Raw genomic sequence first — 17085 nt, forward strand, 5'->3', positions numbered from 1 at the left:
GTGTTGTCCTCAGCAGGGCCAATCAGCAGAGGGTGACTTGGGAGGAGAAAGAAAGAAGCTAAAAGCAGAAACACCCTTGCTTTCCACTGATGTTTCTTTCCTTGGAGTTTGACAATTTCTGCAGTGAAATGGCAGATGGTAAAAATTACATTGAAATATCAAGGAGGAGACTATGCTTTGTGTTTGTTTCAGCTTCATTTAAAAAATAAGATTTAGCTTGATGATTTATGTTTGCATTCATTTTTTTCTATTAAAACTAACACACTAAGTGGTAACATCAAATTCTATGTCTGACAGAAACATGCTCTTCTCCCTTAAGATTACTGAGGAATTACTCTTGTTCAAGACTTTTCCTTCAAATTGTGATCTCTCTTTTCATGCTTTGTAATTGCTGTGACCACAAGACATCGATTATTCTTCAGCTTCAGATATTTGTGGACACACTGCCCGTTTCATTAGGAACAGTTTCCTGCCAATCAGGTGCTTTGGAACCAAACTGATTTGTACAGAGAATTCTCTAAGTTGCAAATATTTTAACAACAATAAAGGTGCAACAGAGCTTATATCCCATCGTTAGAACAGAAGGTTTCAAGTTGCAGCAGGTGGTACTGTTGATTTCAGGGTAATTTCCTGCTCAAACTTGTCTCTTGTACCACACCTGATGCCAACAAAGAGCAGCTTATGTGTGTTTGAAAAATTGATCCAGAGCTTGGCATTTGAGTATCATGTTCTTAGTTCTCAGGTTGGGTCTTGAGTTATTGCTGCAGAACAGTAGTGGTTAAAGTAAGATCTTAGAGTTTATTCAAAGGGAGGTGAGCTGGATGTGGTGTGTCTATGCCTGTGGTCCCAGTTACTCATGGAATGCCCAGGCAGGAGGATCGCATAAGCCCAGGAGTTTGAGGCCAGCCTGGCCAACATAGTGAGACCTCGTCTCTAAAAAAAAACTTAAAAACTTTTTTTTGTTGTCATTCAGCATTTCAGATTAGGACTTAGATGTAAAGATACTGTTACATGATGATGCATTGTATTTTCTGCATTGCATGAAATAATTTCTAATGAAAATCAAGTGACATTTCAAAGGAAGTTCTATTATAATTGTTTCTGCCTAAAGTAAAACTTCCCAGAGTTTAAAAAATATAATCTCTTAAAGTTCAGACTGATACTCTCAGTATTTTTCTTCTTCTTTTTGAGATACAGTCTCACTCCTGTTGCCCAAGCTGGAGTGCAATGGTGCGATCTTGGCTCACTGTACCCTCTGCCTCCTGGGTTCAAGCGATTCTCCTGTCTCAGCCTCCTGAGTAGCTGGGATTACAGGTGCACCCCCACACCCAACCAATTTTTTGTATTTTTAGTAGAGATGGGGTTTCACCATGTTGGCCAGGCTGGTCTTGAACTCCTGACCTCAGCTGATCCGCCCACCTTGGCCTCCCAAAATGCTGGGATTATAGGTGTGAGCCACTGCACCTGACCTACTCCCAGTATTTTTATAATTCCTGGATTTGATAAAATATTGAGTCCTCATTTTATATTCACAAAGGCAAATAACTAGTGCTTCAGAATGAAATAATTCACTCTCACTCTTGAAAATACATCCTCTCTTCAAGTGAGTACAAAAAAGGTCTAACTCTATAGAAGACTGAAAACACATTGAATGCCAAGTGTGGTACAGGAGAGTTGGCAAGAAAAGATTTTAGCCTGGTGCCAAGGTTAAGATGATGTTTGTCTGCTGACCATTTCCTGTTTCAAAACCTTATTTCTTTTCTATCCCCTAAATCCTACCTTTAACGTTGCTGATAGAAAGTATTTATGTGTTTCATATGAAGAAGTATATATAGACAAATAGACTGAGTACAATGTTTCACATAGTTGTACATTTACACATTTTCAAGACTAATTTTACGTGGGAAAGCCTTTTGTTCTTTGATATACAGTTTTTTCTTTGTGAATTGGAAATAGCATCACAATATAGCATGGCTGTTTCGTGTAGTATATGTATGCCATTTTCTATAGGAACAGGATAGATGATAATTATGATACTTTTATTCATGTGTCAAATAGGAGTAATTATTATAAGCATTCCTTGAAAACTTGTGTTTCCAAAATGTATAAAAAGTAGAAATTTATGGTCAAGCGCAGTGGCTCACACCTGTGATCCCAGCACTTTGGCTGAGGCAGGCGGATCACTTGCAATCAGGAGTTTGAGACCAGCCTGGCCAACATGGTAAAACCCAGTCTCTACCAAAAATACAAAAATTAGCTGGGCATGGTGGCAGGCGCTGGTAATCCCAGCTACTTGGGAGGCTGAGGCACGAGAATTGCTTGAACCTGGGAGGTGGAGGTTGCAGTGAGCTGAGATCGGAGCACTACACTCCAGCTTGAGCGACACACAGAAATTCAGCCTTTTTTTTTTTTTTTTTTTTTTTTTAAAGTAGAAATTTATGGAGTACTTTTTGGATAAAAAAGTTTCTTTTGTATTTACTGAAAGGGAATGTTTTCACAATAGTGTGTGTGTCATTCTTGTTGAAATTGAAATTTATTCTATGGTTAGCACTTGATTAGTCAGGGTAAGTCCTGCCTTTAAAATCTTTTTGAGAACGAGTAAGCTCTCTGCACATTGTCTTTTGTTAATACTCTGTTGTTACCTTACTTAGTTCAGCTGAAACCTGTCACCCTATAAGGGAGGGCAGCCCTGAGAGAGTTTTTCTGGGCTGGCATTTCGCATGGTAGACAAGACAGTTTAGCATCTAGGGTTCACACCAAGAATGTTTTATAGATTCTTGTAATCCCATCACTTTGGGAGGCTAAGGTGGGTGGATCACTTGAAGTCAGGAGTTCAAGACCAGCCTGGCCAACATGGTGAAACCAGTCTCCACTAAAAATACAAAAATTAACCAGGTGTGGTGGTGCACACCTGTAATCCCAGCTACTCTGGAGGCTGAGGCAGGAGAATTGCTGGAACCTGGGAGGCAGAGGTTGCAGTGAGCCGAGATGGCACCAGTGCACTCCAGCCTGGGTAACAGCGAGACTCTGTCTCAAAATAATAATATTCTTCTCCCTCAACATTTAATGTCTTTTTCTTACTCTTTGACGTTTTGGCAAGTGTCACTGCCAAGTCAGCCTCAGGGACTCAACTTTCCAGCCTTCCAGTTCTGCTCTTCTCTGCTGATGAAACAGAGTTGAATCTGCTCTGACTTTGTTAGTTTACAAAATATTCCCTTATTCTAGTCCTGCCGTCTCTCCATCTAGCTCTTCTGTCTTGCTGTTTCTTTTCTGCACAGGTGGTCTTAGATGTTTTTGGAGACTAACTGCTTTCTGAATGTTCCCTCTGGGTCCACAGTGACGCATGGTCACAGAGGCTGCTGGGCTGGGCTTCTGGACTCCACGCACTCTGCCTGTGGCATTTTTTTGGGAAACTCTTGGTTGTCTCTTAGAAAGCCAGGTTGCCAGGTTGCCCACAGAGAGTGTGTGCTCCTGCTTTCCGCCTTCTGCTCACCCGTCTGGTCACAGTGGATCCCCCTTCTTAGGTCTGCAGGAAGAAGAGAGGTCAGTGTACAGCATCTAACCGTTTTTATTGTCAAAGCTTTAAACAAGTATAGCTCTGTCAGCTGCAGTAGAATTGTTCTTACTTTCATTGACTGGTTATCTGATGTAACAGACCAGGAGTCACAAACTTGACATCAACAGACAGCAGGCAGGGCACAGACCTTGTTTTTCTTACCTATGCAGTGTTTAATATTGCTCATTTTAGTGCTTTAAAACAGGCAGTGTATCCTCTAGTTAAGCACAGTGCCCATCCCTCCCTGTGGTTTCCCCTCCCAGCCCCTTCCCTCATTTACAGTTTCTGCTTGGTCCCTCATGCGTGGCCCTGCCTGACACGGTGAGAGGGCGTGACACCCACTCAATTCCAGTGCACACTGCTACAGGGCTATACCTATTTTGGATCCCACCTTATCCTTTCAGTTCTAAGGATGTCCCCCTGCAGAGAGGAGGATATTTATTCATTCGCTGGGGCTGCTGTGCGCCTGCCAGAGCTTATAGCTGTGGATGTCACGCAGGGGGTGCACCTGCCTTCTCTCTGAGGTTAAGCAAGGAAGAGTTATTCATGTTTCGTAAGAAGTGTTGGTAGTGGCTTGATAAATACCCTGTTTTTGTCTTCATCTTGATTCCTTTGATAGTTACCTAGGATTTAATCACAATGATCAGTCTTTTTTCCTGTAAAGATGTTGAAATCAGATCAATCTGGTGGGAAAAAAAAATGAGTATTTTGCTTTGTGACTATGAGTCATTTTAGATGCAAGACTATTTGAAGTAGGGCCGGTCATGGTGGCTCATGCTTGTAATCCCAACGCTTTGGGAGGCCGAGGTGGGTGGATAACCTGAGGTCAGGAGTTCGAGACCGGCCTGGCTAACATGGCACAACCCCATCTCTACTCATAAACTCAAAAATTAGCCGGTCTTGGTGGCACGCGCCTGTAGTCCCAGATACTCAGGAGACTGAGGCGGGAGAATCGCTTTCCCCTGGGAGGCAGAGGTTGCAGTGAGCTGAGATCATGCCATTGCACTCCAGCCTGGATGACAAGAGCGAAACTCCATCTCAAAAAAAAAACCATTTGAAATAAAAATCCAACTGTATGCATGCCTAGGACTAATTTAGCTGGAAATTACCAAGTAGTTGGACAAACTATCATGAAAAATTTAAGTTGATCTCAGTTCTACAATATGTGGCTTCTGATTCTGCTGCTGCTGCTTTAAAAAAATATATTTTATTTGAGATAGGGTCTCACACCATCGCCTGGACTGGAGTGCAGTGGTGCAATCTTGGCTCACTGTAACCTCCACCTCCTGGGCTCAAGCAATCCTCCCAAACTCAGCCTCCTGAGGAGCTGTGACTACTGGTGTGCACCACCATGCCTAGCTAATGTTTGTATTTTTGGTACTGACTGGGTTTTACCGTGTTGCCCAGGCTGGTCTGGGACTCGAGGTTCAAGCGATTCTCTTGCCTTGGCCTCCCAAAGGGCTGAAGTTACAGACATGTCCCACTGACGCAACTTCTTGATTTGAAGTTTTTGTAGCTCATGTGTCTGAAGGGCTCTCTGGAGACTTCCTTGCCACTGGGGTACTGGTTGGAGAGCAGCTCTGCCAGGAGATGTGCTTCTTGAAGTATTTGAAGAATCCTGGCTATGCAGACCGATTTTCTATCCCTTGTCAGCTGAATGGTGGAAATAAGCAACTCTAGGGACGTCATGCTGACTTTTCTTGGAACATAAAGCGCAGATGCCATAACTCAGCCACCTGCAGATGCAAGCAGTTTAGATGCGAAGTGCATCACAACATGCATGTTTGGCTCACTGCTTGGTGTTAGTAACAAGGTCAAAATATTTTCTGGTAGGGTCCTCCGTTCATCTTATTATTGAACATTTGTGTGCTAGAATTTGTAAAGTGTTTTTCAACAGTTATTTCTCTTTTGATAATGAAATGACAGCATCCGCAGAATTCAGGCTGTGAAAATGGATGCAGAAGCCCCCAGAGGTTTATTAAGAGGCATCCAGCCCTTGGCGTTTGTAATTTTAGTGGTCCTCGTGCAGTTAATGTGAAGGTCAGTCGAGGGTCCGGTCTCCTGATCCTGTAGCTTTTGCTGTCCCCACCACCCCAGGCTTTCGCCTTTTGAGATATATTTATGGGCTGATTGAGAAAAGTTTTAAAGAAGTCGTGATTCTGAAAAGTTTAAAGGCACAGACCTATCGCTGAGCTCAGAAAATGTTCCAGGAAGCTTTCGTAACCTCATTCTGATTTAATCGTCTGGGAAAAGGGCTGGATACTTTGGTTACTTAGGGCCGACACAGGGTGTGATTCAAACAAGGACAGAAACAGAGGATCTACTTACCTCTATCATAGACTTTAAGGGCGATGGGTGGTCCTCCTTTGTAAACTTGGGACTAGGCCGGGCGTGGTAGCTCACACTGGTAATCCCAGCACTTAGGGAGGCCAAGGCAGGCAGATCACTTGAGGTCAGGAGTTCAAGACCAGCCTGGCCAACATAGGGAAACCCTGTCTCTACAAAAAATACAAAACTTAGGCGTGGTGGCGCATGTCAGTAGTATCAGCTACTTGGGAGGCTGAGGTGGGGGATCATTTGAACCTGGGATGTTGAGACTGCAGTGAGCCAAGATTGCACCACTGCACTCCAGCCTGGGTGACAGATTGAGAGACCCTGTCTAAAGCAAAAAGCAACAAACAAAAACTTTTGGTGTAGAAAGGGAGTCCTTATAAAAGATACTGTGGAATGATTATGAAATGCTGATTTTGCAAGAAAGGGTAATGGAGACCTGGGCCAAACCCAGCATTGAAAAGAAACAGCCTCAAATGCAGAAAGTGCTGGTTGTCGTATGGTTTAGGGATACAAATGCTGTGGTATTTTTATAATTTATATTTTACTTTTATAAAAATACCACAGTATTTTTATCCTTCTATTTTTTAATCACAAATAGGCCCGAGACATCCTAGAGTTTGTGCCCAAATCTCTGTTTGCCAAATTGGCTCCTGCTTAAACTGCGTGAGTAGTCAGTTGGGATGACACGAGATTAGGTGGTTACATTAGATGGTTTGAGACTAGAATTTTCATTGCTCTGCGTCTCTAGGTCCTGAAACCAGGGCTGGGGGAGTCCTTTCCGTGATTTGCAGTGTTGATTTGCTTAGGGGCTTTCACCTTTCCCTCTTCCTTCTCCGTGGCTGGTTTTCATTTTCTGTGATTGTGTGTTTGTGCTTACTTATCAATGCTTCCCTGTCTCATTAGCTCAGTTGACTCTAGTGTCTCAGATATGGGTTTTTTGGGCCCAAGGGTACCAGGCTGGAGCATGTGAGAGGGTAGATGAGCTGAAATGGGTCACTCGCCTGAAAAGCAATTCTGCAAGTAAGGTGCATTTACCAGATGGGGTGGGGGCAGGGCGTGTAATTCCTGCCCTTTGGATTTGCTTTCCCGTCTCCTCCTGTAAGGATTAGACCTTGTCCTGTTTGCCAGGACTGAAGACGCACCTTCAGAAATTGAAGATGGAGAGGCACAGCCCTTCAAAGGCGTGGGGATTCACCACCCGTTACTCCCTCTAGACTCGCCCTGATTTTTCATGTTCTGCTTCCCTCGAGTGCTCCAGGGGAAAACGTCTTCAGAAAGGCCGGGATTGCCTTAAGTTTTTTGGTGTTGATTTAGTGGATTAGATAATTGAGTTTCTAACTTTATGGATGCAAACTTTTCCCTGTCTCTTTAGAGACATATCACAGTTGAACATTTTGTATGTTTTTGGCTAGGTAGTAGTCACTGATTATCAAAATTCTGTTATAGGCCAGATGCAGTGGCTCGTGCCTGTGATCCCAGCACTTTAAGAGGCCAAGACAGGTGGAGCTTGAGCTCAGAAGTTCGAGACCAGCCTGGGCAATATAGCAAAACCCTGTCTCTACAAAAAACACACACACACGCACACACACATCAGCCAGGTGCAGTGGCACACACCTTTTGTCTCAGCTACTCAGGAAGCTGAGGTGGGAGGATTCTTTGAGCCCAGGAGGCAGAGATTTCAATGAGCCAATATTGCACCACTACGCTCCAGCCTCGACAACAGAGCCAGACTCTGTCTCCAAAAAATATTCTGTTATGGAATTCTTACATGCTTTTTATTTTCCTTGTTCTAGTCACTAAGTATTGGTAGTAATCATTTATGTACCAATCAGAAAATAGCAGTGCCTCACCAGATCAAGGACAGAGAGTTGGCCAGTGTCTTCTGACGATTACTGGCGCTTCACAGAGGAAGACAGGATATTTTGAAAAATGTCTAGATTGGCATCTATTTGTGATTTTACTTCCATTAGCAAGCATTAATCTTTTAAAACATCTACTTGAGTTCATACATAGCCTAAAAGAACCTAATGGAGAATTTATTTCAGTCAATCCCGTGACTTATAGAAGAGAATTAGTCATGAGTTGAAGTTTTAATTTTTTTCTTAAAATTATCATAACAAAGGAATTGGCAAGTTTTGTGGCACAATTATTTCAAGGATGTGAACATCTTATAATATTTGCATGTTTGCCTTTTTATGTCCTAAAAGGACATTAACAATTCTGCCTTTCTGAGATTGAGGTTGAGTATGGCTTCCCCAGAAAACCAAGAGGAAAACCCATGTTAGGACGTCAGTTTTGAGCAGTCAGCATCTCACGTGGGCTCTGTGCTGTCATGCGTGTGACTGAGATGAGAGGAGTTAAAGTCCTGCGGTAGGGAGCTGCTGCTGGACCAGTGAGCCAAGCAGGGCAGCTTTCCCCCAGTTCACAAGCAGTCCACTCAGCTGGATCGCCTGAGATCGGGAGTTCCAGACCAGCCTAGCCAACATGGCAAAAACCCATCTCTGCTAAAAATACAAAAGTTAGCCAGGTGTGGTGGCACATGCCTGTAGTCCCAGCTACTCTGAAGCCTGAGGCAGGAGAATCGCTTGAACCTGGGAAGCAGAGGTTGCGGTGACCCGAGATTGCGCCATTGCACTCCAGCTTGGGCGACCAAACAAATAAAAAAAAACACCAAAAAACAAGTGGGCCAGGCGTGCAGTGACTCACACCTGTGATCTCAACACTTTGGGAGGCCAAGGCGGGCAGATCATCTGAGGTTGGGAGTTAGAGACCAGCCTGACCAACATGGAGGAACCCCATCTCTACTAAAAAATACTAAGTTAGCCAGGTGTGGTGGCAGGCGCCTGTAGTCCCAGCTACTTGGGATGCTGAGGCAGGAGGATCACTTGAACCTGGGAGGCTGAGTTTGCAGTGAGCCGAGATTGTGCCACTGTACTCCAGCCTGGTGACAGAACAAGACTCTTGTCTCAAAAAAAGAAAAAAAAGGGGTAAATCTAGCACTATTCATATCTTCTCTCTCTGAAGTTTCCTCTTTGCTCATTTTTCAGAAATATCAAAATAAAAACTGGAGAATGGTTCTATGAGGAACGAGCCAAGAAATTTCCAACTGGAGGTAAATGCTCTTCTCTTTTTTACTTTAGGTAAAATGATATATTCCTAGTTTTAAAATACATGATGTTAAGACTTTTGAATATAAGCAACATGATGGGTTTAGTCCGCGCCCCCCCCCCCCCCCCCCGTCTTGCTGTTCCATTTGCTGGTGCTCTCCGCTTAACTCTCACTACTCATTCCCTCTGCCTGTGACTCTTCCCTCTGCCGCATTTCCCCCTCAGAGGCTGGCCCCATCCTTTAAGGCTCCTGCACCACTAGGTTTCCCTGGCTTCCTGCTTCTAGGTGTCATGTTCCCTCCTCTGAAACACCATCAGCGCAGGGTTTGTAATCCTCTTCTGTAATTGTTGCAGAGTGCCTTGTATTGTAGCATTATTTGTGCACTTTGGTTTCTCTCTACAAGCAGTGACTGTGATTTTAAGATCTTGTCAGCCCCCATAGCACCAAAGCACAATACCTTGTTTATGACACTTGAGCAAAATTATTGAATAACTGAAGACCACAGTGAGTGAGCAGCGTTGGAACTGAGCAGATGTTGATGGTTGTGGAGTGGGCGCACGTTGTGATTATGTGAGTGGAAACGTGCATTTCGTCTGTGTACTCTGAATGTCTCATAACGAGATGTTGACCTCAAGAAGGAAACTGAGGCAAAACAAATCTAGGTGGAAAGTTTATATGGGCTGAGGCTGAGATCTGCAGCTCAGTAAACACTTCCAAGTGCTCTGGGAAACAAAGAGGCTCGAGGTTTTGGTTTTTTTTTTTTTTTTTTTTTTTTTTTTTTTTTAAATAAGGGTGAATCGGGTGAGAGGCAATTACAGAAGCTGGTTTTCAGGAATTCTCATTGGTTTACAGAAATACCATTGAATCAGGCTGGGTATGGTGGCTCACACCTGTAATCCCAGGACTTTGGGAGGCCAAGGCAGATGGATCATGAGGCCAGGAGTTTGAGACCAGTCTGGCCAACATGATGAAACCCTGTCTCTACTAAAAATACAAACATTAGCTGGGCGTGGTGGCGGGGTGCTTGTAGTCCCAGCTACTTGGGATGCTGAAGCAGGAGAATCACTTGAACCCAGGAGGTGGAGATTGTAGTGAGCCGAGATCATGCCATTGTACTCCAGCCTGGGCGACAATGTGAGACTCTGTCTCAAAAACAACAAAGAAATACCATTGATTCATGATTGGCTACCTGTTGCTGAGCTATAGGGTGTGAGTTATGGTGTCCTGTGTTTGGCATTGTTAGGATAATTTATGGCCATTGGTGGTGACACTGAATCTAGAGTCCATATAGCAGGTGGCTTTGAAATGATTAGTTAGTCCAAGTTGGGGGAGGTGACTGCAGTCTCATTTCAGTGTCTCTCTAGACTTGATCATTTAAAGGGAGCTTGTATTTCTTAGATTAAAAGTTTATTTTCTTTTTCAAAAGTATTTGCAATGGATGGCATGCCAGTGTAATTGGTAGCTAGGACCTGGAACTGTGGACAGGATGATTTGTGCTTTGATCACAGAGGTGCCGGGACAAGGCATAGGGACAGACGCACACACAGGCGCCGTCGCAGTGCAGTGCGGGCGGGTGCCGTGGGAACCACATCCGACTGTATTGGGAACGCGGGCAGCACCCCTCCTCTGTGATGTGATGATAGGGACCTGGACTCACAGCCCGACTTAGAGGGCAGCGGCGGCTCTTTTCTAGAAAAAGCGGCAATTTGCAGGTAGAGAAATAAGCCATATGACGTCACCCAAAAATGTGTTGGCAGTAAAGGCAGCCATTTATTTGAATTGATATTCAGCTTTTATAAAGGGTAGGTTCCCCCACGTACAGATTTGTTTGGTGCTAAATTCTCCCATGGCTTATATTCCTGGCTCTTCTTACTCAAGAAAAAAATGCTGCTTCTGCCAAGTTTGTAGGAAAACCTAATACTAAGGTGCGTGCCAGGCAGTGGAATGAAACAGGCTCGTCCGTCTTTCTCTAAGCCAGTTTCTCAACACCTTCCCGCCACCCCCCTCTCCTCTACCCCCACAGCCTTTTTAGACACTTTTTCAAAATTGCTACCGTAACATTTTGGTATCACAGATATCATATATCTGTCTATGTACTGAAGCCTTTTGGAGACCCACGGACTGTTGAAATAGCGAAGATTTGCTGCCAATCTTTGTGCCCTTAGGGGTACCATCATCCCACGTGGGATGAGTGACCTTGGCAAAGCAGCTGCAAGCACAGGACCTTTCTCTGTTTTTATTGCTTTTTTTGTTTCTCTCTCTCTCTCTCTTTTTTTTTTTTTTTTGAGATGGAGTCTCGCTCTGTCATCCAGGCTGGAGTGCAGTGGCATGATCTCGGCTCACTGCAACCTCTACCTCCTGGGTTCAAGCGATTCTCCTGCCTCTGCCTCACGCCACCACGTCAGGTCAATTTTTGTATTTTTAGTAGAGATGGGGTTTCACCTTGTTGGCTGGTCTCAAACTCCTGACCTCGAGTGATCTGCCCGCCTTGGCTTTCCAAAGTGCTGGGATTAAAGGTGTGAGCCACTTCACCTGGCCACTTTTATGTTTCTTTAAAATACTTTTTTTCTGTTGGAGGTCTGGAGCCTTCTTCAAAAGGTTGATTCTATGCTTTTCTGTAACAATTCCTAGTTGATAGACAGCAGTGCTGTAGGAGGTAAAGGTTCTGTCGTTTCTTAATGCCAACTCAGCGCAGACATCTCCTTCACTGAAAATGTTTTCTATGTCATTGGAAGTTCTAGCATCATTATTTCAGGTAAATTAAGTCTTCATGTGTGTCCATGCATGTGTGTGCGCGCGCAAACACATTACCATCTTGTCATCTTTTCAGCACTTCATCTCACCTGAGTGAGTGGGAGAAGTATGTTATCACGGTGACTTAAGATTAAAAAGGGAAATAGGTCAGACGTTTCCCTTTTTTACAGGCTCACACCCGTAATCCCAGCACTTTGGGAGGCCGAGGTGGGTGGATCACGAGATCAAGTGTTCGAGACCAGCCTGACCAACGTGGCGAAACCCCATCTCTACTAAAAATACACAAATTAGCCAGAGATGGTGGTGGGCACCTGCAATCCCAGCTACTTGGGAGGCTGAGGCAGGAGAATCACTTGAACCCAGGAGGCAGAGGTTGCAGTGAGCCAAGATTGTGCCACTGTACTCCAGCCCGGGGGACAGAGTAAAACTCTGTATCAAAAAAAAGGAAAGGGTTGAGACTGGTGTTTTAGGGTTTTCTTTCTTGCTTTGTAACTTGAAGAATAAAAACATCAATAACGACGAACCAGAGTTGGGAAAACTAACCTACGCATAAATCATTCTTTTTTGCTGATGCCATTTCTATCAGTGTATTAGATAAACACCAAAAAAACCCCCAAATGCCCTCCTTCTCTAGAGTCCTTCCTCAAAGGCCAAGGTGCCTGATTTTCCATTGTTCTATTTCAGTAGAGTTGGGGTAAGAGGCACGGGGCTCTGGAGAATGATGCCAGGTTGGGAGCACGAAGTAGTGCTATGAGTTAGACCACGTGGGGTGGAGGTGAGTCGGGAAAGGTAACTGAGAGTCAGATGACAGAGGCTCGGGTGGACACCAGGAATTCCACCACGCTCCTATTTGTGCCCCTAAAAGAACCAGGTGCAGTCATTGAGGAGTTGAGTTGAATTTGTGTGCTTTAGCAGTTGAGATCCACTTGGGAAAACAGAAACTGTCTGGTTATTTGAACAAGAATTTACTTTCGGGATTGGTTAGCCAGGAATTGGAGGCAAAAGGAACCATGAGAGAACAGAGCTGGCAGTTGCAGGAAGCCGACCCCGTCCGACCCTGCTGAGCTGACGCTGGCCAGACGCAGGTCAGGAGGAAGGCGTGAACCCCTTCTCCCTCCTCCTCACCCTGGTCTCCCTCTGGCAGCCCCCATTGGACTCTAATAGGGAGGCAGCCGCAAGCTCAGTTCTCAGATGTGTTCCGGAAGATGTGTGGCTTTGCACGTTCTCTAGCATTTTTGTTGTTATGGTGGGGGCAGTACTCTTTCCAGCCCTCTATATCCTGAGCGGAAGTTAGAAAAACTAGATGGTGGTTTAAACCACAAAAGGGTACAGACAGCTCCAGCCTGTGCCTCTTTCCATGCACTGGTTATCTATTGCTGTATAGCAAATTCCCCTCAAACCTAGTGATATAAAGCAAGTAACCTTCTTGTAGCTAGTTTCTGTCTTCAGTGGAAGGCTTGCCTGGGCTGGGGGAGTCTGTGCTGTCCCGGGTTGCCCTCATACCTGGCCAGTGACTGCTGGTTTTGGGAGGAGGGCTTGGCTCCTCACCATGTGGATGTCTCCACAGGGCTGCTTGAGTGTTCTCCTGACATGGTGGCCAGCTTCCTGCAGGGCAAGTAATCCAAGAGAAAGAAAAGCAGAGCCCCACAGTATCTTTTACGGCCCAGCTTCAGAAGCCACACGCTGTCATTTCTGCTGTGTCCTATCGGTCCCACAGGTCAGCCCTCGTCAGAGGAGACTACCAAAGGGTTTGGTTATCAGGAGGCAAGAAGTACTGGGACCATCATGGAGACGGCTGCCATCCTGTGTTCCTTATCCTGGGAGAATGGCAGCACCTCTCGCTCTGTCCCCAAATCCACAGACCGGAGAACCATGCCTGACTCCTTTGTTCCTCATTCTGCCCATAAATCCTGACATTTCTGCCTCCCAAGTCTCTGGAATCTTCCTCTCCCTTCATTCTCACTTCCAACGTAGCAGCTCCTAACTGGCTCCCACTGACCCCATCTGCTTCCCCCTCAGTTCCTCCTCTATTCTGTGAAGAGAGGGAGCTTCCTTTTCTCTTTCAAAGGAAGTTACTTACTTTCTGATTACAGAAGTAATGCAAACATTGCAGACATTTGGGAAACAGAATAGTATTTAGATGCAATGGAAATATGACCACAATTCTAAATTACTGCAAATTACATACTCGTGTACGCACATGTGCGTGCACACACCTGCATCCTCCCAGCCTTCTTTCCAGGCGAGCCTGTGTGTGTGTGTGTGTGTGTGTGTGTGTGTGTGCACAGATAGACTTATCCAATTTCAAATGTATTGTGATCAGACTATATATGGTTTTATCTTGCTTTTACAATTGAACTTGGCATAAACATTTTCCTATATTATTAAGACTTCTTCCAGAATGTATTGATGCTTCTATAAAATACACCAAATATACGCACTACAGTTTATTTAACCTGTTCCCAAGCGTCAGTGAGTAAATCACTGTATTTGATTTTTCATGTTTTGGATAACTCTGTGATGAGCATCCTGTACAGTATCTTGGCATGTCTGTTTATTTTTGGGGGGTAGATTCTTAGAAGAAGAAAGGTTGGTCAAGTGTATGAACACTTGAAAGGCTTTTGATGTTTTGCCAAATGACCCTCTCGGAGTGTGTGCTTATTTACAACAGGTTGGCAGACTATGTAAGTTCCCTTCTTCCCACACTCTGGCCCCCATTACATTATGACATTTGAGGCATGATTTCAAATTACAATCATGTAAAAAACTAGATGCCAGGCACAGTGGCTCACACCTGTAATCCTAGCACTTTTGGAGGCTACGGTGGGAGGATTGCTTGAGCCCAGGAGTTCGAGACCCTGTCTCTAAAAATAAGATAAAATAAAATAAATTTAATTTAAAGATTAAAAACTGGAAAATGAAGAAAATCATAAACAACAGTGTTAAAAATACAGCAGCTTCACCCAGAGAATAATTGTTGACATTTTAGTATATACAATTTCTGTTCTTTTGTGAGTGTATGTATCTATGCTTGTGGGTACATAGGTATATGTGTGAATACATATGTGTGTAGATACACTTTTTTTTTTTTTTTTGAGATAGTTTCGCTCTGTCACCCAGGCTGGAGTGCAGTGGTGTGATCTTGGCTCACTGCAACCTCTGTCTCCCGGGTTCAAGCAATTCTTCTGCCTCAGCTTCCCAAGTAGCTGTGACTACAGGTGTGTGCCACAACGCCCAGCTAATTTTTTGTATTTTTAGTAGAGATGGGGTTTCAACCATGTTAGCCGGAGTGGTCTTGATCACCTTACCTTGTGATCTGCTTGCCTCGGCCTCCCAAAATGCCGAAATTACAGGTGTGAGCCACCACAGCCGGTCACATACACATTTTTAAAGTATTCAGGTTGAACCATAAGAAATTGGTATTTTTAGGCAGAAAATTGTTGAGTAGAAGCAATTTCACATGAGTCAAGCTATTTACATAATTGAAATCAAAGTGTACAGTTTTATTCTAATGTTTCTTCATGGAATAATTTATAAGGAACATTTTCGGTATCTATAGATATCATTGGCTATATGATTTCTGATGACTCCCTCTCACTCCATCACAGGAATGTGACATCATTTGTTTAACCAAATAACTATTGTTGGATAGTTAGAGGATTTCCAGTTTTCTATTGCATTTTGGAAAGTTTATAGTGTTATTAAAATGATAACAATGCAAAGAACATCCTTGTAGCTATCTCTTAGCACATCTCTGAATATTTCTAGAAAGAGAACAAGATGAATGTCAGGAATGTTGCCTCCAGAAAGGGAGTGGAATTATCCTTAAAAATGAACCAACAAGCAAACCAACAGACAACTGTCAGTTTGGGAAAACCACATTGGCTATCCCAAATGGTTCTCTCATTGTTTTATCCGAATTCATCTAATAACAAAAGAGATTGAATCTCTCCCACTTTTCAACCTTCTGTAGGTGTTCTTGGTACATGAAGGCAATTAGCCCTTTTCAGTCATGTTATTTACATGTGTATCTTCCTAGTACGTGGTCTTGTTTATAACTTTGTTTTGACACAGAAGTTATTTTGTTTGCTCATAGGCAAATCTCCTTTTCCTGTAAAATTTCTTCTTTTGCTTTTATGCTTCTTTCTTATCCTGTGATGGGTTAAATATCCACCTTAATTTTCTTCTAATTTTTATGTAACTTTTTTTTTCCTCAAAAAAGAGTCTTGCTCTGTTGCCCAGGCTGTGGCACAATCTTGGCTCACTGTGACCTCCACCACCTGGTTTCAAGCGATTCCCCTGCCCCAGCCTCCCCGAGTAGCTGGGAGTACAGGTGGGCACCACCATGCCTGGCTGATTTTTTTGTATTTTAGTAGAGACAGGTTTCACCATGTTGGCCAGGATGGTCTGCCTGCCTCGGCTTCCTAAAGTGCTGGGATTACAGACATGAGGCACCACACCCAACTGTACTTATTTCTCTTTTGATGATCTTACTGGATATGTGCAATTTAAGATAAAACGCCCTCCAGATTTCCTTGGAAGTAGACAAGGCATAAGTAGTAATCCAGTAAAGAATAATAGATTAATTGTGGCAATGTCTGTTGTCCTGTTTTTTCAATCATTAAAACCATTTAAAAAGAAAAAAGAAATGAGCCTCAATTCTTCATTTTGTAGGGAGATGGTACAAAATACATATTTTGGTTTATTTAAACATTTTTGATTATAGGCTGGCTTTTTCCCCTAAGATTTCATGACTTGATATACAGTTTCATGGTCTTAAAATAATATCTTTGATGGCACAGTGGTGGTTCATCTATAGAGCATCCAAATTACCAAAGCACCCAGACCTTCGTAGGATCTCCTTCCTTTAGGAGGCTCCCCAGCACAACTTGGCATCGTCACCTTCTGTTCCTCCAGCCACAGGCATTGGCAGTCTGTGCAGAGGGTTTTTAATGTGGCTTCTGGACCCATGCTCCAGGATCAGCTGCAAGCTGATTCAAATTCAATGTTCCTGGCCTCGCACACAGAGATTCTCATTTGGTGGGGCCAGGTAGGGTTCAAGAATGAATGTTTGGCTGGGGGCAGTGGCTCATGCCTGTAATCCCAGCACTTTGGGAGGCTGAAGTGGGAGGTCGCTTGAGGGCAGGAGTCCGAGACCAGCCTGGCCAACATGGTGAGACCCCGTCTCTACTAAAAATACAAAAATTAGCCGGGCGTGCTGGTGCATGCTTGTAATCCCAGCTGCTTGGGGGGTTGAGGCAGGAGAATCACTTGAACCCATAAGGTGGATGTTGCAGTGAGCCAAGATTGCACCGTTGCAAGCCAGCCTGGGC

The 17085-nt window shown here is 44.0% G+C and overlaps 1 protein-coding gene across 15 annotated transcripts in view; it reads left to right on the forward strand.

Annotated features, from left to right (window-relative positions):
* The window catches only part of SYTL3 (synaptotagmin like 3), a 122372-nt gene that overhangs the window by 26298 nt on the left and 78989 nt on the right, over positions 1-17085 (forward strand). For all 15 annotated transcript variants that reach the window (XM_078370402.1, XM_078370400.1, XM_054254579.2 and 12 more), the window contains one exon: positions 8938-9002. Coding sequence is in view for 13 of the 15 variants with exons in the window: in XM_078370400.1 (XP_078226526.1) it covers positions 8938-9002 (65 nt within the window). In the remaining 2 variants the exon portion in view is untranslated. The remainder of the gene's footprint in view (positions 1-8937; positions 9003-17085) is intronic.

Source organism: Callithrix jacchus, chromosome 4, assembly GCF_049354715.1.
Source record: "Callithrix jacchus isolate 240 chromosome 4, calJac240_pri, whole genome shotgun sequence".
NCBI lineage: Eukaryota > Metazoa > Chordata > Mammalia > Primates > Cebidae > Callithrix > Callithrix jacchus.